The 25399-nt window shown below is 39.4% G+C and overlaps 1 protein-coding gene across 3 annotated transcripts in view; it reads right to left on the reverse strand.

The window, feature by feature from the left end:
• Nucleotides 1-892: 892 nt before the first annotated feature.
• The window catches only part of KIF15 (kinesin family member 15), a 62181-nt gene continuing 37674 nt past the window's right edge, over nt 893-25399 (reverse strand). For 2 of the 3 annotated variants that reach the window (XM_046684009.1, XM_046684023.1), the window contains exons 17-35: nt 22952-23143; nt 21735-21842; nt 21207-21312; nt 20309-20474; nt 17375-17525; nt 17083-17168; nt 15997-16066; nt 15535-15621; nt 14818-14922; nt 13865-13987; nt 10283-10429; nt 9545-9646; nt 9114-9278; nt 7534-7643; nt 4964-5036; nt 4455-4492; nt 3362-3527; nt 2974-3105; nt 2259-2648 (exon numbers count right to left, since the gene is read on the reverse strand). In XM_046684009.1, the coding sequence (XP_046539965.1) occupies nt 2586-2648; nt 2974-3105; nt 3362-3527; nt 4455-4492; nt 4964-5036; nt 7534-7643; nt 9114-9278; nt 9545-9646; nt 10283-10429; nt 13865-13987; nt 14818-14922; nt 15535-15621; nt 15997-16066; nt 17083-17168; nt 17375-17525; nt 20309-20474; nt 21207-21312; nt 21735-21842; nt 22952-23143 (2190 nt within the window). In that variant the 3' untranslated portion in view covers nt 2259-2585. Of the gene's footprint in view, nt 1890-2258; nt 2649-2973; nt 3106-3361; nt 3528-4454; nt 4493-4963; nt 5037-7533; nt 7644-9113; nt 9279-9544; nt 9647-10282; nt 10430-13864; nt 13988-14817; nt 14923-15534; nt 15622-15996; nt 16067-17082; nt 17169-17374; nt 17526-20308; nt 20475-21206; nt 21313-21734; nt 21843-22951; nt 23144-25399 lie in introns of those variants that run through there. The other variant, XR_006891729.1, reaches the window with a different exon arrangement.

Raw genomic sequence — 25399 nt, forward strand, 5'->3', positions numbered from 1 at the left:
AGGGGTCAAGGAGGGAATTTAAATGAGTGAGGCCCCTGGGGTTAGACAGTAGGGACAGGTGGGGCCTGTGATGACCTAGGGAGTGAAAGTCTTGTCTATTGCTCTCTCTCCAACCTTACCTCTGTTTCTTCCTCTCTCTTCTTTTTTCACCCTGTGTCCATGTCTCTGCCCGTTATTTGTTCTGTCCCATTAAACAAATGAGCACATATTCTGGGCCAGGGCCTGTTCCAGACAGCAGAGTTGCCAGGATGACTGAGTCCTCCACTCCTTTGGGTTCTGACTTTTTGCAAAAATCTCACTTCTAACTCCCTGTCCTGAGCTGGCCTAAGGCTTTATCTCCTTACCATGAGTGATGTTACAGGTTGAATTGTGTCCCCAAAGAGATATGTTAACCTCTTAATTCCCAACACCTATGAATTTGACCTTATTTGGAAATGCAGTCACTGCAGATGCAATCAAAGTAAGATGATTAGCGTGGGCCCTAATCTGACTAGTGTCCTTATAAGAAGAGACAGAGACATAGAGGAGAATGCCTTGTGACCACAGAGGCAGAGATTGGAGTGATGCATCTTCAAGCCAAGGAACGCCAAGGATTGCTGGCAACACCACAACTAAGAGGCACAGAACAGATTCTCCCCTGGAGCCCTCAGAGAATGGCCAGCCTTGCCAACACTTTGATTTTGGACTTCTGGCCTCTAGAATTGTGAGAGAATAAGTTCCTGGTTTCTGTGTGTGTGTGTGAGGAAGACTGGCTCTGAGCTAAGATCCATGCCAATCTTCCTGTATTTTATATGTGGGATGCTGCCACAGCATGGCTTGATGAGGGGCGTGTAGGTCTGTGCCTGGGATCCGAACCTGCAAACCCCAGGCCACAGAAGGGGAGCACATGAACTTAACCACTGTGCCACTGGGCCGGCCCCACATCCCTGTTGTTTTAAGCCACTCAGGTTGCGGCAATTTGTTGGGGCCGCCCTAGGAAACTCATAGAAGCGATGAGACCCAAGCCTCTTTATTACCAGCTTCAGTACTCCACTTCCTCCCACCTCCAAGGCAGTCAGTGTCTACTCTCTACCTTACACTGAATTTTAGCTCTTTTTCTGTTTCTGGCTCTTAGGGATTTATTATATTATTGAGAGTTCAACTATGCATTAGTTTTTAAAAATTGTTTTCCTTCAGCTTTATTGAGGTATAATTTACAAACCATAACATTAACTCATTTTGAATATAGTTGAATTTTTATTACATTTAGAGTTGTACAACCATCACTACAAACCAGTCACATCAAAAAGTCCCCTCATGCCCACATGGTCATTCCCACTCTCATCCCTAGCCCCAAGCAACCAATGATTTGCTTTCTATAATTTTGCCTTTTCTGGACATTTCACATACATGGAGTCATATAATATGTGGCCTTTTGGGTTTGGCCTCTTTTGCTTAGCATTTTTTTTTTTTTTTGAGGTTCATTCATGTTGTAGCTTCTATCAGTTTATCTCTTTCTTATTGCCCAGTAGTATTCCATAATACATAAAAAGTGTTCTGTATCATTAGTCATTAGGAAAGTGTGATATACCACTATACATCCACTAGGATGGCTATAGTAAGAAAATCTGACAATGACAAGTGTTGGTGAAGATGTGGAGAAATTGGAACACACTGCTGGACGGCACGTAAAATGGTGTAGCCAGCGCGTCTGGAAAACAGGCAATGTCTTAAAAAGTTAGGGATGCGCTTACCAGATGACCCAGCTATCCCACTCCTAGGTATCTACTCAAGAGATAGGAAGCAGATGTCTGTACCAAGACTTATACACGAATATGACAGCAGCATTATCCATAATTGCCCCAAATTGCCAATGGTTCAAATGTCCATCAAATCCACACAATGGAACCCTAGTCACAATAAAAAGGAAGGAAATGTGGATACACAGAAGTTCCCTGAGGGCAGGCGTCTGTGTGCTTTGTACACTAAGGACCGGGGCCTGGCATACAGTAGGTGCTCATTAAGTGTAAGGTGAATGAACAATGCAAACCACTGGATTAAACTGTTTATTTTTAAAAGATTTTATTACATTTTGAAAAATGGCCATATTTACAGTCATAAAAAATGCTCATGAGAAAACTTAAAGTAGGAATACAAAAATAATCTCTATTAACAAGTTTGCTTTTTATACATGCTGCGCAGGCAGTCGTTAACCTCACTGCGAGCTGTGAAACCACTCCATACTGTTCGAGCTTCTGACGGAAGACTCAGAAAGGACCTAAGGAAAAAATTATCTGGCCAACGTCCACCGTAAACTTTAGCTACAGGCTTTTATTTTAAAAAGACGAAAGGTTTTCCCAGTTTTTACGGTTCATTTAAAGCCTTGAAATGAGGTGGTAACGCCTAAGAGCAGACTGCTGACTGCCGCAGGGTGCAGACGGGCGCAGAACGTGCGTCAGGAACTTGAAGGCCAGCACCCCCACCACAGCCACAGTAAATCATCACGGTCCTTAACTCAGCTCTACAAGGGAGCAGGGAGGGCTTACTTTCATAAGAGGGAAAAAAGTCTCCAAACAATGTGATGCCTGGGTAGTTGAGCAGGATCCTTACGATTCATTCTTTTTCTTTTCCTTTAAAGATGCATTTTCAGCAAGCAATTTTTCTCTCTCCTGGTAATTTCAAAAAAAAAAAAAAAAAAAGGAAAAGGAAAAAATTAAGACTCCAAGTCTTTCAGGAAAGTATTCTTGGCATTTATTAAGTTTATATTTCTAGTTAAGACTACAATTTTCAATTTGTAAAATACTTAACATTAAACAGGAATCTGATGTGTACGATAACTGACTGAATTATGCTTGGAATGGCAATGACTGAATTTTTTTTGAATGCAGGAAGTTCCCTGAAGAAAGCAGTTAAGTGATTCAATAATTAAATTAAATTTTAATTAATCATTTTAAAACCAGAGTGAGTTTATTCAGAATAATTTCCAGAGCTTACCTCGGCAAGTCTGACATTTTCCTTCTTCAGCCGCACCACGTAGTGAATCTTCTGATGTATGTTTTGGTGACCCACCAACTTCCCGTTTTCCTCAGCGAGATACTCCACCCGCTTCCGCAACATTTCCATCTCCTGCAGGTACATCAATCCAGGAGGGGAAAATGAGCTGCTTTTAATTTTTCTTTTAAAATAACATTATTTCATGCCTTCCAAGAGCACAGGGAATGAGAGAAGAGCCCAGGTTCCCAGCTTTGGGGACCACACATCTCTGCATATGGTAGAGCCGCTCGGAACCACAGGACACCCCATCACAGACCTGAGCGTCGTGCTGATTGGTTCTATTAATTCACGCATCCTAAGTAAATGAAAATCCAACACACAAATGCACCTGCAGTGTTCTCTCCTTTTCTTCATAAAATTCTTCCAGTTTTGATCTCAGTTCTTCCTTTTCTTGAAACGCTTTAGACTCCAAAGTTCGGGTTCGCTCGACCTCCTCAGTCATTCTAAGGTGGTCTGCCTCCTTGTGCTGAAGGGCGCTCTGCACCACTTCTAGACTATAACAATAGATATCACTTTACGTTCTTCCAAAGGGACAGAATTACAACACAGTACTCAAATCAATCTCTTTCCCCCAAGCCCAGGATTTGGATCTAAGAGGATCGCTAACATTCAGTCCGCTCCACAGCACAGAAGACAGCAAGAGCTGCATACATGCTTTTTTGTCGTTCTTTTACCCAAGATTTTCATTTTGGAAAAGTACTCAAACCATTTTTAAAGATTGGCAGCCGAGCTAACAACTGTTGCCAAACTTTTTTGTTTTTTGCCTGCTTTTTTCTCCCCAAATCCCCCCAGTACATAGTTCTATATTTTAGTTGTGGGTCCCTCTAGTTGTGGCATACGGGACACTGCCTCAGCATGGCTTGATGAGCGTGTGCCATATCTGCACCCGGGATCTGAACCAGCAAAACCCTGGACCGCTGAAGTGGAGCGCGCAAACTTAACCACTCAGCCACAGGGCTGGCCCACATTTTTTAAATAATAAAAGTTTAAAATGGAAACTTTTAGATTCAGCCCGCTTGGAGCAAATGTAACAAGTATTATTATAGTCTGCATGATTTATGCATGAGCCTCAGGGGGCCTCAAGTTTTAAACAAGAGGAAACCAGGAGTCATGAAAAGAGAAACCTGGTCAGTTATATTGTTCTCACTGTCCACAAGGAGAAAAGTCATCCACTTCTTCAGAGAAACTAAGCTTTTCCTGGCACTTATCTCTTTAAGTTCTTTTTTTAGAGTGGCTTCATGTGAGGAACCATTTTGGCAAGTGGTATTTAGGAAAATAATTTTGTAAACATCTATTACATCCACATATGACTGCAGAGGGAGAGAAGTTAGTTACCTTGTGGATGAAATAAGAACTTCTTCCGTTAAAAGAGAATAAAGAAAAGATCAAGAAGAACTTGAATTATAAAATAGTGCACTTACTCTGCTTTCATTTTCAGCATTTCTTCAATTAATTTATTCTATAATAAGATAAAAAAAGGAGAAAGATTTAGGCTTAAGTTCTTAACATTGCTAAAAAAAGATTGAAAGTAACCAGTCCACTCTCCTTCATGGTAATAAAATCAATTAAACCAACATCCTTTTCCACAATCCCAGGTACACATACATAAAGGGGGTACCTATTTACAAGACTTCAAGTACTGTGCCCTCTAAGGCCTCAAATAGGCACTTGGTACTTGCTTCTAAATGGAGAATTCTGTGGGTATCCTGAGCAGTAGGCTTACCAGCTAGGCATGAGGACAAATTCAGTCTTAATTCTCAGCTATGTCTAAATGCTGATGGTGAATATCAAACTTAACAGTGGGAATACAGAAAAGGCAGAAATTTCAATAGTAAAATGGTTTCTAAAATATATCATCATAAATGCTAACTATAAAAGCATTTCTCAGACAAAAGAAATTGCAAGTATTATGTAAAAAAAATTATCATACTTTAGCAAGTCTTTCTTTGATAATTTCTTCTTGCTCATTCTTCAGCTGCTGATGGTCTGGATGATTCTGTTCACTGCACAGAATAGGGAGGGAGGATGGGGAAAGACTGTCAAGTACAGACAAGTATCAATTTCATATCTATTATATGCAGCAATGCCAAGTTGTGCAGAGAAAAGCTAACTCTGTGGTGATTAGGTCAAGTTAGCAGTTGATAAATGTGATCAACACATGGGGATAAAATAAGGCACCTCCTCAGAATTCAGGATTCCTCTCATACCAAAGCGAGATGAGAAAAACCGGGAAATCTAATCAAGGCCCAGTTGAAAGTAAAATGAAATAGAAACAGTCAAGAGTGGTACCATCTGAAGATCAAATGTGAGTAAAAGGGGGCTGAGAGAAGGGCAGTCCAGGGGCCTGGTATGAACGTGATCAGCTGGGAGGGGGCATCTTTGGGGGCGGGGAGGGTTCCGTAGGCTGGCCTGGCCCGTGGAGCCCCTGACATCCCCTCTGCTTGGATTTCATAGTCAGTGGCAATTTTCTGATGACATTCTGGCTTCCCATGTATGCTGACACGATGTATGCTGGTGGTTGGATTCCCCAACCACCAGATATAAATCTCTTCATGGAAAAGGAATGCTCCTCTATATAAAGGAAATTACATTCTGGATGATATATCTGTATCATGTGAATTTGATTAATGTGAGTCCATCTCTGTGAGCCTGACCAGGTCAAGATAATAAATTGAGTTTCTGTGGGCAGCCCCTGGACCAGGAGACATGCCCCTAGGAGAAGCTGCCTGAATGCTGTAGGCTTCTCTAGGAATCTCTCTCTCACTGGTGAGTAAAAGATTGTTTCTTGAAGGAAAATAGAAGCTATGTAGTTTCTTTCATTTAATGGATCTGGTAACCTAGACAAAAATGGTAATGAGATCTCAATGAGGAAAACACCTAAAATCATTATGGAAGATGCGTTTTCTGTGCTCTAATCTAGGGGTGAGTAAATTTTTTCTGTCAAGAACCAGATAGGAAACATTCTAGGCTTTGGGAACCAACTGGTCTCTGTCACAACTATTCAACTTGGCTGTTGTGATGCAAAAGCAGCCATAGCAGTATTTAAATAGAGGGACAGGACTGTGCTCAATAAACTTTATTTACCAAACAGGCTGTGGGCTGGATGGGACCTCAGGGCTACAGTATTCTCCTACTCCAACCTTTCATGAAGAAGGTTCTGTATGGCTCCTCATATAAGGCACACAAGGCTATGAAATACAGTGTTTTTAATTGTGGTTTTATAAATGATTGAGACGCATTCTATGTTCCATGCTCAAACTAACTCTTGATGAAACGCAATATACTAAGCAGAATGCTTTTCTTTAATATGACTGGATGGAGCATATGGAAACTAGGTGAGCAGACTGTGGGCCACCTGCATCAGAATCACCCAGAAGGGGCAGTGAAATCCCTAGAAGGGGATGCCATTACAGTGAGCATCTCCAATGCTCACTAACACTTGAGGAGAACCGTGTAGGAAGAGATTTTTAGCACAGCCCCAGTACCAGCCTCCAGTAACCGCTGTCTCATTTGGGTTTTGGACAGTGCTGCTCAGGGCTGCTTCTGGACAGGGATGGGGAGCTGCAGGGGTGGGAACGCATCTGTCAAAGACCTTCTGGCAACAGTCGAACAGCAGACACCCCTAATCTGGGCAGTTGAATTCAGTAAGGGCCTCCATCCCTTTGATTCACTTGACCTTACTGCGCAATTTTACAGCCCCCTCATACCCCATCCCTCGGAAGGTTAATAGGCAGGATCATAATTCAACCTTGTCATACTTAATAACTACCATTTATTGACTCTCCTCTGCCAAACACTAACCAGCATTTTATACACATTATTTTTGGCCTTTAAAACACCTTGTGAGAGAGCTATCATTTTCCTCATTTTATTGCTAAGGAAACTGAGGCACTAAGAGGTTATAAAGTGTGTCCAAAACCACACAACTTTCAAGGGTCAGAGGCAGGACATAGCCTGGGTGTGGTTGCCCCTGACACTATGCTGTGCCATTAGAAAATACAATTAGAAAATTGCCTTAGCTGAAGCCAAAACACACAAACACACACACAGAGGCACCCAACCCCAAGGGAACACTCCTCTATAAAGCTCCTGCCCAGCTCTCCCTGGCCCGTGAGTCACGAAGCAAAAGCAACCAGCAGGGAGTTCTCCCTTTTCCCGCAGGACCTCTCGAACTTTGTCTTGCTGATGTATTTGCTCCCCCACCCCAACCTCAAACAGAATTAGACAGTTTGGTTCAAGTATTTCACGTGTTTGAACTTCACTCAATAACTCTACAACAATGCAAAGGTTAACAGAGTAGGCAAGACCATGAATGCCTTATTCTCCCAGCCTGGAACAAGCAACACCCTCATCAGACCTCATTCAAAAGCAACTGACGAGCTTCTCCTGGGTTAGTGGGAAACATCAGACACGCTGTGAAACCAATTCCAACCTCGCTCACTTAACTCTACCCAGGCAGGCCAAGCTTTAGCCCAGGGAGTTCTGGTGGCTCTTTCTCACCTGTTGTCCTTTTGTCTTTTAACATCATCCAGCTGACCTTGCAGGAGCCAGTTTTTCTCTCTTAGCTGCTCAGCTTCCTGGCGCAGGTTTTCCATTTCACACAACTGCTCCTAATAACAAATCAAGTCATGTCTTTTCAGAAAACACATTACAGTAGGCATTATTTTGCTCCCCAAGGCCATAACTGAGACAGGCATTCCTCTTTGAAGCTCCTCCTATGCACAGAACACTGCACTGGGGATCACTGGATAAAAAGTAGACTACTATATGTGAAACTCTTGGGGGCCTGGAACCGTGCTTCATTTTCCTATCCACAGCATCTTAAACATAGTCTCTTATCAGTTACCGCATAACTCATTAAATTCCTTGTTGAGAAAAGATGACAAAAAGTCCCTACTTTGGCAAATGTTCTGTTTGATTCTATTTAACAGATTCTAATTAAAAAAAACAAACAAATTGATGTACCACAGCCCATCTCTCAAAATACTTAATTGGATTTTAACTTGAAAATCATGAGCATAACCATCCAGAAGAAATAAATACCTGTCTGCAAGGAGAGTCCTTTTTGATTTACTTCTACTTGTGTGCTGTTTGATTTCTTTTAACCTGACCCAATTTCTTCTAAGTACCAAGATCACGCCAATTTGGATGACAGCTACACTCCAGAGACAGCAGCATACTGAGAGCTGCCCTACATAAAAAGGCCAGGAATGATCCCCTCCGTGAGAAACAAAGCTGAAGAGTGATAGCATCTTCACATACTTCCTGTCACTTGGTTAGAGTAAGCTAATTTTGTTCCTAAACAAAAACTCACTGCAGAGCAATGACCTCATAGGCAAAAAGGTACCTTCTATGGGGCCTAACGTCCTCCCTACCCACCCCACACACACCTACACGTCACCTACCCAAGCACGCTTCCACACGTCTCTCACCCCTAAATGCTACTAAACATACTCTCCCCACACACAAACACCATACCCTCAAGTACCTGGATAAAAAAAAACTAGAAGGAAGTTTAAAGAAATGGCAAACAAGAGAAACGTATTTCTAACTATCATAGACCGAAGCAAATCTAATATACAAAAAATGCCTAAAAATCATTGAGAAAAAGTCCAACAATAGAAAAATGAGTGAAGGATATAGTTCATAGAAACAGAAAAACAAAAGATGCTCAACCTTACTCCTAATAAGAAAAATATAAATTTAAAATTACAATGAGATAACATGCTTTAGCTATTAAATTGGTAAAGATCTAAAAGTCAAACAGCACTGTGATGAGAGGAACTGCTGCAGCCTATATGATATGATACCATCACATAAAAACAGATGGAGTGGGGAGACAATGCTTACAAACTTGCTTATAAACGCACCGAAAATTTCTAAAAAGATAAATAGGAAACTGACTACACAGGGAGCCTCCACGGACAGCAAACCAGGTAACTTAGAGTCAAAGGTGACAGGAAGACTTTTCTCTGTCTGCCCTTGAATTGTGCACCTTCTGAATTTTGTATCCTCAGTAACCATGAAAGATACTGATTATTTTAAAACATTAAATTTATTGGAAAAAATTACCCAGTTACCTTCATTCTGAGGATTTCAGCATTTTTGACTCCTCTGTCTTCACTTAACTTTGTTACAAGACGCTGCAAAGAAATCTTAGAGGCTCTTCCATCTTCTATCTCTTGTTCTTGTGTTTCCAGGAGTTTTGCCAAATGTGTTTGAAAATGAGGTGGTGTTTTAGGGCTCTAAAATAAAATCAAATTTCATCCAATACCTGATTAAGTGACGTTATAAAGGTTTCATTTTAAATGTAGATGTCAAGCATAGAGAAAACAGTCAGGCTATTTAGCTTGTTATTCTAATTCTTGTCTAAGTAAAACAAATAAAACACTGGTACCTTTTTATCAAGTAAAAACCAGAAAAGGTGTTAGTGACAATCTTTTTCTATAAAAAGACAGAGCTATGGTCTTAGTAATTTCCAAACTTTTATCTCACACAAAATGAGAAGTACCTGGGGATACTCAGCAGCAGAGTCCATCACATGTTCTAGCTGCTTCATTTTGAAATTATATTCATTCTTTTTCTGTTCTACTTCCTCTTTCTTTTGGTTTAGCTGGGAAAATCGAACAGATGTAAGGTTACAAGTTAGAAAATAAAATGGGACATACAGTCCAATGAGAACAATCTTCCCAAGGCATGTGGAAATAGGCTTTTTACATTATTTTTTCAGGACTTGATTAATAATTTGAAAAGCGGTAAGATATTAAAACAAAACTGTAGCAATTTTTAAAGTAATAAACTGTAAAATCTGGGGTTGCCATTTGTGTCTGTCTACCTTAGTTGCTACTATAACTCTCTCACCTCCCTTTCCCTCACAAATTTATTTACACTTAAAAAAAGAACTTTCTTTTTAAGCTTCACAAGTAATCAAAGGGTCTTTTGAGGAAAATTACAAAATATAAAACAGCAGCCAAAAATAGGATAAAAATCAGCCATAATCTTACTGCAGTGGTTAGAACTTGCTGGCACATGTCAAGGGTCGAGGGTGGGCAGGAAGACAGCCAAGCACGTCTAAGCCCACAGTGCTGCTGCCCAGCTCCGGAAGATTGATTACCTAGGCGCCCCGTTAGCTCACCTTTCTGTATATACAGAGTTAGCCTCGGCAGGACGTCATGACGACCTCGACAACCATGCAGTCCTCCTGGCCACCCCCCGGCCCCATCCTGAGCGACAACCCCCTGCATCTCACCTCATGCTGAAGTTCCTGGATGAGGGCCTCCTTCCTGGCCACCTCCTCCTGGGCAGACTGCAGCAGCCCCAAGTGCTTTTCTGAGGCCTGGGTGAGCGTGTTCAGCTGCTCAGTGGCATGAGCCAGGTCCTCACAGAGCATATCCCTCTGTGAGGGGACAATCCCCACAAAGGACAATTTAATTGTGGTACTCCAATAAGGATTTGCAAATCATTACTATGTTCAATTATGAAAAGGTTAAGAAAACTTTAAGAATTTCTTTTTGCTTTTGTTCTACTCGATTCCAAGACAAACCAAGCAGTTAATATTTAAGTGAACAGGTCTAGAGATAAACATAGTAAATTCATATAGATATCCCAATTGAAGTTTAATTGCATTCCCCTCACCTCCAGGATCTCAAAACTGATCTCTTTCCTTGGGAGGACTTGAGGTACAGGTCTGTAGCTTGCCTGCTGTCTCACCAACTGACTTTAGTCCTTTATGCATTGGAAGGTAAACAGCTATAAAGATGAGTACCCCTCAGCTAGTTGGGGAGGGGCTGGGCAGTTCAACAGACTGTGATACCTAGTTACAGGCCACCAAAGTTTAAGGGGGCTAGCTTGATGGAAAGAGGCAGAGAAAAATAGCAGTCCTGTAGGTTGCATATGTAATCCCTACCAATTTTGAGCAGAATCTGCTTACCCTAACTCTCCAAATATGCATGTATATATGCATATACATAGTAATGCATACAATTATATATACATTAATAATACAATATTATATATACATCACAGATACAATAATATGTGTGTGTATATATACATATATTCTTGATGTGCTTTCCCATGTACTCACTCTTTTATTACATCATTTTCATTGGGTGGGCTCTGTTTCATCTGATGGATGCACCACAATTTAACATATCACTAAATATTCTTGTTGATTTTAATTTTTTACTATTATATGCATTTTATACTCATATCTAGATTATTACTTGAGGCGAAATTTCTAAAAGTGCAAACTCAAAGCGTATACAAAAACTTTAAGGCTATGTGTTACCAGACCACCTCCCCAAAGGCTGAGCTTAAACCTCACCAGAAGTTTGAGTAATCACCCTTCTCTGTACATCTTCCTTGAGTCTTAATATTTACCAGTTGTGAGATCAAAAAATAGCTCTTATTTTAGTTTGCATTTCTTTGATCCCAAAGAAGTTTCCAGTCACTATATTGCTCCTTTGGGGAACTACTCATGCACCTTCTTATGTCCATTTTCCACCAGTGGTGCCTCTGTCCTTTCTTGCATCTTCTGACTCATAAGAGCTCTTCTGTGTATTAAGGTGATGATCCCTTTGTTATCAGTTGTAAATATTTTCCCCATGTCTATTGTTAGTCTTATTTTTGTTTTTAATATTGTATAATCTTTCTCTATGGTTTCTAACCTTAACTATCAAGACTTTTTTCAAAGGGCCACTCAATTTCAAGATTAAATATGTATTTGTATTTTCTAATACTTCATGATTTCATCATTTATACAGGACTCTAATCCATCTAGAACTTGTTTTCGTTTTGGTAATAGCTAGATTTCCCTTTTTTACTCTGGCAAAAGGCAGTGTGGAACTGAATTCTTAGTCCACATTTTATACTTTGTGGCTTTTGTGGACTAACTTTTCAATTGGCCTCCTAAAAATATTCCTGGCTAACACGTATTAAGCACCTACAAGGTGCGAGGCAGTGTTCCAAGCACCTTCCATGTATTACCTCATTTCATCTTCACAACATCTTAAGGCAGTACTGTTATCTCTACTTTAGAGTTATGACAAATGAGGCAGAGAGACAAATGTAACTTTCACAAGGTCACACAGCCAGAATTCAGACCCTTAAGCAGTCCAACTTGACAGCCTGTGCTCTTAACAACTTACTATTCTACTCCTGATTTCCTTTGACACAGATTTTAGTGGTCTATTTTAATCTTTTTGCATCGTATGTACGTTGGCAGCTTTAAATCCTTTCTGGGATATAGGAAGATATTCATACAAATTACTGGGTATATCCACCTTAGATATCCCCACAGGTTCTTAAAGTTTAAAACTGGTATGTATAAATTTATTTCATTAACTTTCCCTAGGCCTCTATTTTCTCTACCTTAGAGGTACACAGAACCATCTTTAGTCACCCAGGCCTTGGCACCCTGGTGCCCACTCTGACTGCTTTCTCTCGTCACACCACATATCCCACTGGACACCAACTGTCACCTGTAGTTCTGAAACACTTCTCAACTCCATCTAACCCAGTATTCCCACTAGCACTTCTTGGTTCGGATCTTATCACCTTCTGCCTCGGCTTAACGTCTACGCAGTCCGGGTTTCCTAAAGATACAGCTGATGCCCCGTAAGCCCATTCACTACACAGACTCAGTCTGTCTCCACCTCAGCTCTCACACCTCAAGCCAGTCACACTCAACTGCTCCCTTTGCTGGGGATGCTCTGCAAACACAGTTCACAGCTGCCAAGCTTCCCTCCCCAGCAAAGTCTTGTACAAATACTATCTCCTCTGGGCAGCTCTTTGGAATCTCCCAGGCATAGTTACTCCCCTCCCTCCGTTTCCTGTGCGCCCAGGTCATTTACTGCATCATAATACATCTGTCTCTTAAGCTAGATTGCATGCTTTGAGGTAAGCAACAGTGTTCCAATCATTCTTCCACTTCCAAATGCCAGGCCAGGTACAGGTTGTATGATACGTGGGTTCGATAAATATTTGCTGAATTTGTTTCATGGGTAGCAGAGTTTACTCATGAAAGTTTAACAAGAAAACTTTATTTCTAAAGCAAGTACAGAGTAGTATACACAGTGGGTTACCATTTGTGTAAAAAAAATAGAAGGAAACTAAAGGTATATAGGATTTGCCTAAAATACCTCTGGAGAAATACACTTGAGGGAAGGTATATAGCTTTATATATTTTTAATTGTGAAACACGTGACAGTACTGGTTAATTTTTATTTTATTTTTGGTGAGGAAAATTGGCCCTGAGCTAACATCTGTACCAATCTTCCTCTGTTTTGTATATGGGATGCTGCCATAGCATGGCTTGATGAGCAGTGAGTAGGTCTACGCCCGGGATCCAAACCCGTGAACCCTGGGCCACCAAAGTGGAGTGTGCGAACCCAACCACCACGCCACTGGGCTGGCCCCATTACTGCTCAATTTTAAAAAAGATAAATTTACATCAACAACAAGAAAGAATTTTTAAAACCCACTTTAGCTAAAACTTAAGAGGAACCTGTTAAGCAGCCCTTTCTTTGCTCCCTGCTGCTACCATCACATCCAAGTAAATGCGTTTCCACTCTGCTCCCCATTCAGAAGAGGATCAGTTATAGGAACTTACCACGGTGTTAGCACAAATGAATGAAAATAAATCAACTAGATAAAATATAATAATTTTAGTGTTATCTATTTGTTGCCTAACTACCCTAGGGAAAACAGCTCTAACTATTACTTATTCCTTTAAAAAACCCCTCTATGTATTAATGATAATCTCCATACACACATATACACATTAACAAGGAATAAAGCAAAAAGAGAGTCATGATGTGTTAACATCTACCTCTAGGTCCTCAGAGATTAGTCTCAGTCTAAGGGCTTCCTTCAGGTCCAGAATCTCCACTTCTTGTCTCTGAATCAACACTTTGCTCTCTTCTTTGTCTACCAAAGTAGAATTGTATTTGCACTGCAGAAAAGAAAGTCATGATAAAGAGCTGTCTGTTTTATTATCTATTTTTAGATTAAAATAACTTAAGAATGAGTCTGAGTTCCAAAGTGATGACCAGATTAACACACATTAATTCAATAAATACTTGAATGAAGGAATGGAAGAATAAATGCATGAATGGTGAAGAGAAGTGGAAAAATCCCACAGGTATCAGTGAAAAAACACCTGGTTTTGCCATCTTTATCATGTGACTGCCTTCAGAAATAAACGTGGAGTGCAGCAAGCTCCATGTGGAGAAGAGGAGTGAGGAACACTGACAGAACCCTTACCTTGACCCAAGAGAAGGAAGAAGCATCAACATTCAACTTGGATATATACTCAGGAGAAATAAGTCATTACTTTAGGAAATGATAAAATCCAATAATAGAAAAACAAACTCACTTTCTACATAATTAATGTCTCTGAACTTAACTAAAATACGTTATTTTCTTCTTGAAGCAATTAAGGAACACCACATACCCTTAACTATCACAGGCAACAACCAGTCTGTTTCTGATCTAGTTTGGATCAGCAAGTCCCAACTGGTGCACTGAGAACACCGTTCCCGGGTCAGTGAAATCCGAGAAACCCCGCAGTCTACACTGCCTCTCGGAGATGCACATTGCATGTTAGCATATTAAAGGCTCTGCAAGTTGTGGAAATACAGAAATCCGTTGAGCTTTAACCAGTATTTCCAAACCAGTTTGACCGCAGAATCTTTCCCTGGTGGAGCATTTGTTAACCTCTGGAGGGGTCTGTGAAGTGAGCCTCATGCTCAAATTTAATATCTTGTTGGTGACAGAACTTACACTTATGTCCTTTAGTTCTTGCTTCAGGGTGTCTATAGTTTCTGTTTTCTCACAGACTGATGTTCTTAGCTCCTGGATATGGCTCGTGAGCTCAGCTACAACTTCCTGACAAGGACAGAAACAATATCTTCATATCCAATGACATTAAGGAGGAGATCATTTTAAAATGATAAATCATTTATTTTTCCTAATGACAACAGGAGAAGTCAATTTTATCTTAGCAAACATCATGTCAAATTACATTATTAATATTACCAATTCATATTTTAATGGCTTTATATTATTTTATTTAATTTCTTGCTTTGGTTTTATGAATGAATAAGAGTTAGACATACAAGGAATTTATACCTAATTTTATACCTGGACATACATATTATGTTTATTATTCTAGTTAAAGTCAACACCAGGGATTTGAGAATTTGTATCACGGGACTCAGGGTCAACAAGAAAGGGTCACGCTAATGGCATCCTAGTTAAAAGGGGCAGGATGTGTTTCAGAAGCATTGCCATCAAGAGTGATAGAAGAGTTTGCAACTGAAGTTCTGCAGAGAATTAACTTAAATAGAACACCTCATTCTCTAGCAACCTTGGAAGATGAACAAGGCCTAAGTACATCCAGAAAAGCTAGCTATCAGTCACCTGGGAGCAGGAGACTGGAATGGTAAAAGCAGCATTTATAACGAAAATGCAGAGGGATATAGCTTCAACCTTACCTACCTTGTCAGCATCTCTAGACTTCTCCAGAGAACTGATTACTTTTTCTGTAGCACACAAACTCTCTTCTAGTTTCTGTACTTTGGCCATCTATGGGGAAAAGAGTAAATATTTTTAGAAAAAGAATTAAATCACAAAGTTAACCACACAGACCTATAAAAAAGGGGGGGTTGAAATCTTTTCATATTATACATTGTACACTAGGAGTAATACTTGAAAATGATAACTTGCGTTAAAAGACAACAATTTTGTGGTCTCTATCAGCAGACTACCAGCAAATCATGATTATAGCCATGTGGAGTTAGAAAAAGAGGAGTTGAAAAATAATACAACCAATCAAAAATTTAATCTTTTTATTACCAATTTTAAACATCTGAAAGCTGAAACAGTTTAATGAACCACTTTAGACATCGGGAATGAAAGTTATGAACGTCAAATTTTAGAGTTGGAGTATAGGACATTTACCTGCTGCTCACACTTGGCCATCTCTTTCTGTTTCTCCTGACGTACAACCTCAAGAACTTCTAAGATTTCTCTGGAAGAGAAGAATTATCTTTTACTCATGACATCATTCAATGGAAAGAGGAACTGGGTGTATTCACACAAAAGAGATTCAGTGCAATGCAACTGAACTTTATTAGGCACATACTTGGTGTCAGATGTTGTATTCCAGTAGGAGTCAGAAATTTGAACTATTTCTTCAACAACTATTTAATGAGAACCCATTTTTGTGCCATGACAGTTTATTTTTCTTCAGAGTACTTAGGACTCCCTAACATAACATATAACACATAGTATTTGTTTATTACCTGTCTTCCTGTGCTAGAATGCAACATTCATGGGGATGGGGATGTTCTGTTCAGCCTTACCTCTAAATGTTCTGGCATTTACCAGAATTTTTCTGTCTTGTTGGACATCACTGAGTGTTTGAATGAATGACTAAATGTTAATTGTCTGTTTCCCAACTAGATGTATGTATCCACTAGATGAATACATCACTGTATACCAGGACCTAGAGAAGAATCTATCTCATATTAAGAACTCTATGAGTATCTGTTGAATAAACAAATTCTTCTCATGATAATCATCTGGTTGTCTGATGCCAAGAGACTGACAGATTACCAAGGAAAAGAACTTGGAGAGAGAGGGAAGAAAGACAACAGCATTCATATAAAAAGACTAGGAGGGAAAAAAGAGCAGCTAGGAAAAGAATAGTAGACATAGAAAGAAAAATTAGTCCCCATCTTCCAATTATAAAAGAAAGTTAGAAGTCATCTTATTATATATACTGTGATTTATTTATAGAAGGCCTTCAGTTCTGATCACAACCAATTGCTATTTATTCAAAAAGCACTATAGCTAGTTACTGAATATTTTGAAAAATTAAGTTTCTCTACATAGCCATTTACACAAAATAATCTGATATTCATTTTGGAATGCTTAAAAAAAATAACTTTACAGGGTATTAGCGATAAAAAAAAACCCCAAGATAAAGAATGTGGTAGTAAATGATATTCCAGTGAACTAATGGAAAAGATAAATAGCACTCACTTAGAACTGTTTTCTTTATCTTCTTCAAATTGTAATAATAATTTGTTATTGCGTTCTTTTTCTGCCTCAAAAAGCTCCATCAAATTCTAAAAGACAACGTTATATTAGATTTTAAGTGATTGTTACTAGCGCAATGTGTAGTCAACAAACACATCAAGTACCTTCTAAGTGGCAGGCACTGCGGGCCAGCACAGGAAGTGAGGAAGAGGTCAACAGTCCTTGCCCTGCACTCCAGGGAACAGTCACACATCCAGGACAAACTCACCAATAACCAACAGCCTTCTTAACTTACATTCAGGTCAGATTTCAGAGTTTCATTTTCTTTTTTGCAGTTTTGGAGGTTTTTTGAAAGTTGGTCAATTTCAAACTTCATTACTTCTTGTAAGTTGTCATAGGAATCCTGTAGGCAGGCTTTGGTCTCAAGAAGCTTTTCATTTTCTAATCTTTATCAGGAAAACATTTTCACAATGGTAAATATAAACATTAAATGTAGTTCTGCTAGTCAGATTATCTGCAGCTCAATTTCGCCCATCTATAGACCATTCCCAACTTAGAGAAGCCTTGACAGACGTAAAGCTCCTCATAAACTCAAGTGAAATGTCCATGACTCACAACTATGTAAGACACACCGGGCCACAGAGCAGTCTGATGGGGATGGAGAAGACAGGGTGGGTGCGTGTTAGCTTGCAGCCTTCTATTTCCTCAGTCTCTCTCCCACGGTTTCAACCAGACATGCTTAACCGACTAGCAATTTAGGGTGATGAGAGTCATTTAGGGGGTCCAGACCTAATCCTCATGTAAGCTGGGGACTGGCCGTTAATTTAGTTTTGTTGATAGCTCAACTCTATCCATTCATCACATATTCTCCCAACTCTAGGATGGTTTTTGGATGGCAAATGTGGCTTCGATCTGAGCAAGAGAAAAAACTCCCTCAGTATAGAACTATCTTTTAATTCACATGATTATTATGTACCGCTCTTTAGGTTTTCATCCTCTCATTCCCCTCTGCAACAGAATGTGACAGGCTCAAGCATCCAGAGCTCAGCCAGGAACTAGTAAACAACCGGCCTGACCACTGGATCATGCAAAACAGATGTCCCAGCTTGTCCACGGAGGGTTATTAGACATGGCTCTATCTGCTTTAGTAACTCAAAGCAGAGCAGAAGCAGCAAATCATAAAGTGGTATAAATCAGTGGCTAAAGATGGATATATAGATGATAGATGGTAGGGAGGGGAAATGTACTTATGGTACAAACCACATATATAGCAGGCAAATAACTCAACAAACAGGTAGCACTGTTGTGCGGTTTCATGCAGTGGCCTTAACAACCTGTGAGCGCCACGATGGAGAATAAGCAGCCCAATAAGTGATGTACCCAACATTACACTTGAGACACTGCAAAAAAATTCAATGATGTCCAATTTAAAAAGCGAGAAAGTATCTGATATTTTTAAGATAGAATTTAAGTACACAGCCAAATATAGTGGATTCTTAACATTTTAAACCTAGTTCAACTCTGACATGTAAACATGACGAAATGAAGATTCAATGAGATTAGCGGAGTAACTTTTCAAAAAATCACACAAAACTAGTTTATGACAGAGCCAAGATTAGATTCAGTGATTCAGATGTTAAAAATCAATGCCAGGTGTAAGAAAAGACAATAGTGCACCTGTGATGATAAATGGCAACCGACCTTCAGCCTTGGTTTTGGGGACACAGCACAGGGGTGGTGGAGGCTGTGCTGACCCACACAGCACATGCCCCTCTCTAAAGGAAAGGAGCGATGCACGTGGCGGCTGACAGCTCCCACGCAGGAATGTGGGCCCAGTGCCACCAAACTGACTTTTAAGAGGATGCTGAAATACGAATTTTTACAAAAAAGCTCTCAATTTTAAAAATGCTATGTTAAACTTTCTTTTAAAAAACACTGGGCAGGCCCAACAAAAACATATCCATGGGTTGATTTAGCCTGCACATCTCAAGTTTCTTCCTCTATTTTAATTCCTTGTTGTAAATTTAGAAAATACTCAAGAGCTACAGGTTTTAATCTTTGCAACTTCTACAAAACTTAAATTCAAGGTTTCCCATTAGCAGCTTTTCTAGAGTGAGAAGTCACACTCATACCACACTCATGGTATCACATTCAAAATGTCCATTATTAAATTATTGCCATGGACCCAGGAGATAGCATCAAAAACACAAAATGGGGGCTGGTGCAATGGCATAGTGGTTAAGTTTGCATGCTCTGCTTCAGTGGCCCAGGGTTCACAGGTCTGGATCCCAGGTGCAGACCTACACACCACTCATCACACCATGCTGTGGTGGTGACCCACATACAAAGTGGAGGAAGACTGGCACAGATCTTAGCTCAGCGACAGTCTTCCTCAAGCAAAAAGAGGAAGATTGGCAACAGACGTTAGCTCAGGGCCAATCTTCCTCACCAAAAGAAAAAAAAATCCACACCAAAAAAACACAAACTGGTTTTAAGTTATGTTTTACAAAAGGCTGAAATTAGCAAGAAAAAAACCCCAATAAAACCAACAATTCACATCTTAGATTACTTTGTTTCAAGATTACCAGCACCTGACTAACCACCTAGCCTCCAGAGACTTACTGTGGACAATGGTGACAACTATTGATTTGGTCCACCTTGGACTGTCCCTTCTAATAAGAGCACACTTTTCCCTCTGGAACAGTCACATCACCTATATTGGGCCAACATCACCTCAAACCCTTGGTAAATGACTGGTCCAAAGGTAAGTAGATGACTCAAGCAAGAACAATTCAAACTTTTCCTGGGATTGATATATAGCTGTTGGGAAGAGGATTTATTCACAGGGGTTATTAATGCTGGGAGCCAGAATATGGAGCTGTCCGAGGCAACCTGTTCCCTGTCAAATAGAAGAAGGCCCTTGATAGTAGGAGAGAATAAGGGCAACACAGAGGGAAGCAGAGCAGGGAGAAAGGGAGAGAGAGAGAGAGAGGGAGAATAAGACAGAGAGGAAGAGAGAGAGAGAAAGAATGCGCAGTGACAATATTGTTTGAGACTCAATCTAGTTTGTTCCTGAAACCAAAATCATCTCTGGGGCTTCCCAATATTGTGAGTCAATAAATTACCTTTCTGTTTAACTAGTCTGAGTTGGGTTTACAGCACTTGCACTTCAAGCAGTCGTGGGTTACAGGCCAATTAGGCAACCTAAACCATAACAGAACAACTCTACCTGACATTATCTAGTTGAAGCTGTACATGCATGTGCTTTTCTGAAAGGTTGTTGAGTTCTTTCTCCTGACTTGCTCTGAATGAACTATACTCCAATTTCACTGAAGACAGCTCCTTGTCTGCAGAATGAAGAACTACTCGCAGGTCATGCACCTCACTTTTCAAAACTAAAAAACAAACAAAACAAATCCTCAACAGCTTTCTTTACATATTTTTTTACAAAGTAGGCAAATAAATGTGACAGGCACTCTTTATACAATGAGCAAAAACAAGCTGAAGAGATCATTTTAACTAAGGATGTTGAACAACCAACTGGGAGGTACCTAAGAGCGCTGAGATTTCTGTTTTCTTCCTCTCCCTTGCTCATGGTTTTTGGTATATTTCTACCAAAAAAGGAGGAGTTAATATCTGTCCCTGGCTTGTAGGTCACTTGATTTTTCTACATTTCTCCTGTAGAATTTGCATCAAGACTCTTAATATAAGGGAAAAAAATCATGATATTTAACATATTTTAAGTATCCTATTCTTAGTGATTGAAAATCCCTTGGAAATGTACCAGAACTTTCCAAAGTGGATTACATACTTCTGGTTTTCTACGGAAATTCCAACTGGAAGACCAAAGAAAATATAATGGCTATCTTTTTTTTTGATTTTCAAAGCAGTATTAAAACTTTAAGCAAACAGCTGTATCATTTGTTTGTGAGCAGTCCTAGAGAAATTACCCTTTATGATATATTACTATTACCACTGCCATGCAAACTCAAGTCTGGTCATCTCATTAAAAACAAACAAACAAAAAATGACCAACCAAAAACACAGGGACAAGATTTACTCATATGAGTAAAAAGATACTGAGTTACAGGATTCAGATCACAAAGCTCCCAGATGTTCAAACTTACAGTCATTCTTAGTTTGAGTGTCCAGAAGCTGCTTTTCAAGGACATTCAATCGTGAGAGATGCTCTTGCTGCTGTTTGGTCCAATCAGATCTTTCTGATGAGAAAAGCTTTGAGAAAGAGAGAAATTTACTGGAAAAGGAATAGTGGCATGTCAAGATACCGCCCAAATCATTACCTTGTTTCTGTCTTTAAAATCTAGTTTTATAAGGTCTCTGACCAGGAGAAAATTGGTTGCTCCTGTGAACTGCAGTGAGGATGAGCAACAAAGGAAAGGGTCACTGTAAGCACCTGGACCACCCAACTTGCTTTCTTCTGAACAAACAGCTAGGGATCCATTTGCACTCTTGACTAAGTGGGCCAGATTTCAAGGGTGTGTCTCTCATTATCAGACACTATGTGAAGCAAGAAAGTAGAGAATACAACTCAAGTAAGTCTTGACTGAGGCTTTGTGAAGTCACTTTCTTCCTGCAATAGTCTTACTTTGAGGATTTGTGTCATACGTTTCCTGAGGCCACGCTCTCGGTCTCACCTCCTGCATTTGTGTAGAATGATGTTCCAGTTTGTCGACGTGCTGCTGGAGCTTTAGGTTTTTATGCTGTTCTTCATCCAACTTGACTTGAAGGGCACTCATTTGTTCCTGCAACACAAAAACTTCAGATGTCAAAAATCCTTTTAATGGAAATATCAGACATTCCACCATTTCTTCTGCATTAAAAAAACAAAAAACAAAACTCAAAACCTCATATGGACAAAGGTATCAAAGGCCAGTCTGGAGCCAGAAAACAATTTCAAAAGACTACACTACTGGTTTCTCACGTTTCACAATTATACTTATGGTCCCTCAAAGTGGATAATTTGAAACACAAAGGAAAGAAGTGATTAAAATTAAAATCATGAATTGAATCATAGAGCCATCTTGAGACTTCTAAGAAGCTTTCACAGGGCTACATGGAGTGCTTTCACCAGAAAAGCTTCCATGCCTCAGAAAGGGCAAAATTTTGAAATTTGGGCTGGTCTGACTCACTCTAAGTTTTACTAGACAGTAGAAAAACTTTTTAAAAAAATAAACAAATCACCGGGGGCTGGCCCCGTGGCCGAGTGGTTAAGTTCGCGCGCTCCGCTGCAGGCGGCCCAGTGTTTCGTTAGTTCGAATCCTGGGCGCGGACATGGCACTGCTCATCAGACCACGCTGAGGCAGCGTCCCACGTGCCACAACTAGAAGAACCCACAACGAAGAATACACAACTATGTACTGGGGGGCTTTGGGGAGAAAAAGGAAAAAATAAAATTAAAAAAATAAATAAAAAAAATAAAAAAAATAAACAAATCACCAGAATTCTGAGATAAACAATTTTACATATTATTTCAAATACACGAAAAGCCATCTAAAATTTGATCTGTAAGAAGATTCTTTCAACTACAGTATTTTAATTCCCTTTAGCAGACACAGTACTGTGCCATATAAACCAGTTCTGGAACCTGAAGCTAGTGGCAAATTGGTCTTTTTACATATGAGAGAACCAAAGCCCAGGGAGATTGGACAGTGACTTGCTAAATACTGCAAAGCGAATTAAAAGAACAACAGTAGGCCGATTTCTAAGCCAAGGACCTTTACAAATCCACACTTAAAAAGATACAATTTTAATACTAAACAGGTTTGAACACTGCAAATTATACAGAGTTAAAATGATATAGAAAATTTGTTTAAATGAATGTCTATTTATTTTTTCTAAAATTAAACATTACCTGCACCATTCTGAGCTCTTCAGAAATGGCCTCAAACGCTTGTTCATTCATCTCAGGCGGAATGGGCTCATTTAAGATATCATCATCTAACTTGCTAGAATTCTGAGTGTGCATAGAGCCAAAGCTCCCTACTTCAGGGCTTAATTTTGTTTGAGGCCAAAGTTGATAAGCCTTGGTTGGTGTAGCTATAATCTGCAGCAAAAAAATGATTACAGAAAACAACATTAGCAGATGAAAAAATAGCATATTTAGTAACTGTGTGAACAGAGAAGATAAAATTGAAATTCTATTCATCAAAAGAAAAGAAAAAGTATCCTTGAGAGGCAGCATAGAAGTGCCCAAGTGGAAACAAATTTATCAATTCAACAGAGTCTCAAATAAAATTCCAGCAAGATTTTAAAAAATGAAACTTGATAAGCTGATTCCAAACTTTATACAAAGAATAAATGTTAAATACAGGAAAATACAGTTAAAAAGAGAACAAATTGGAAAGACTTCTCTGGCTAATATAAAAATACATTATAAGGGTACGGTCAGGGGCCAGCCCAGTGGTGCAGCGGGTAAGTTCACACTTTTGCCAGTTTGGATGCCAGGTACAGACCTACACACAGCTTGGCAAGCCACGCCGTGGCAGGCATCTCACATAAAATAGAGGAAGATGGGCATGGATGTTAGCTAAGGGCCAGTCTTCCTCAGCAAAAAAGAGGAGGATTGGCAGGGGATATTAGCTCAGGGCTAATCTTCCTCCAAAAAAAAAAAGGGTATGGTCATTAAAATAGTCATTATTAGCATATGAATAGTCAAATAGAACACTGGAAAAAATACGAAGTCCAGAAAGAGAATGATTTATATGTGGAAAGTTCAAACTAGTGAGAAAAACATGGACTATTAAAAAAAAAGTTAAATCCCTATGTCATAACATTCAAAAATAAAACAGCAAATGCATTAAACATCTCAATGTCAAAACAAAATTATAAAAGTGGTAAAAGAAAGTAGAATATATTGATGGTCTTGAGACTGTGTGGGCCTTTAAAAAATGCAAAAAAAGGAGTCAAAAGGTAAAAGATCAATAAACCTAGCTATACCAAAATTTTAAAACTTTTGTACAACAAAAGTATCACATACAAAGATAAAAGACAAGCAACATGATGGCAGAGTATAATGGCAGTATAGGTAATAAACAAAAGATTAACGTATAAAAACTACAAATAAGAAGAAAAACATAAACAACTAGTAGGAAGAAAGGCTTTTTTTTCATGGAAAAGGATATACAGATGGACAATGAACATAGGAAAAGATGTTCAACTTCCTTAGAAATGAGGGAAATGAGAATTAAAACCTTAACAAGACATCATTTTTCATCCATCAGACTGTGGAGCATTAAAGAGCCTGACAATGCCAGTTCCCAGGGCGGGTGCTGGGGAATGAGTGCTCCCAGACTTCCTGGGAAGGCACATGGTGCAGCCACTCGGAGGACACTTCAGCAGGACTGACTCCAATGCTGAGACATCCTAAGACTACCACTTCTCCTTCACAGAATCCACCCCAGAGAATGCTTACACTGGAAACCAGCTAAATAAGCCAGGGGTCATCCAAAACAAGGAAGGCTAGGTTTAAAATGAGGTAGAGCTCTAGGCACTAGTTAATGTGGAAGACCCAAGGCATATCCCTGAGTTAACAGAAGCCCACTGCGGAATAACATATGTAGGATGATTCTATTCATTTTTAAAAACAAAGCACAACAAAAAACAATCTATAACTCTACATAATCTTCTCAGTCCATGTAATATTTACTGTACAAAATTGCTAAGAAAAAAGATTCCCAAACTGATAACAAATTGCTCCTGGGAATGGGGGATGAAGGACGAGATTAGACTCAGATTGGCAGTGGTGCTCAAAAGGAGTCTTAACCTAAACTTGTATACATAGGTATATTTCTTTCAAACAAGGAGAATGTATTCATAAAGTACTCATACAATTAAAAATGGACAAACAACAAAAGATCTGAATTGCTATGCTACTCTCAGCAAACTTTGTAATCCCTTTTGTCCTGGTTTGCTCAGCTATAAACAAAAGAAGCGGGCCTAGAATGCCAGAGTGCTTCAAGCTCTGTAATTCTGCTGGGCTAAGGGGCTACAGATGCAAATTACAAAACATTTGGTGATATTCTGCAAGCATTTTAAAATAATTTCCTACACAGATATTAAAGGTCATCTTTCTTAAAAAGCAAAGAAAAAAATTCTACCTTTATAAGAAATAGCATTTTTCCAGGTTCAGTAATTCATGAAATATCTATATAATACATTTTTGTGCAAGTGCCAAAACAAACCAAAAAACAAAAACAAAAAGAAGGTTCTTTTTTTTCCCTTCGGACATGGGACAAACTCTAAAATATCATTATTAAAAAAAAATCAAGGTGTAGAATGATGTATACTATATGCTACTGCT

Source organism: Equus quagga, chromosome 1, assembly GCF_021613505.1.
Source record: "Equus quagga isolate Etosha38 chromosome 1, UCLA_HA_Equagga_1.0, whole genome shotgun sequence".
Lineage (NCBI taxonomy): Eukaryota > Metazoa > Chordata > Mammalia > Perissodactyla > Equidae > Equus > Equus quagga.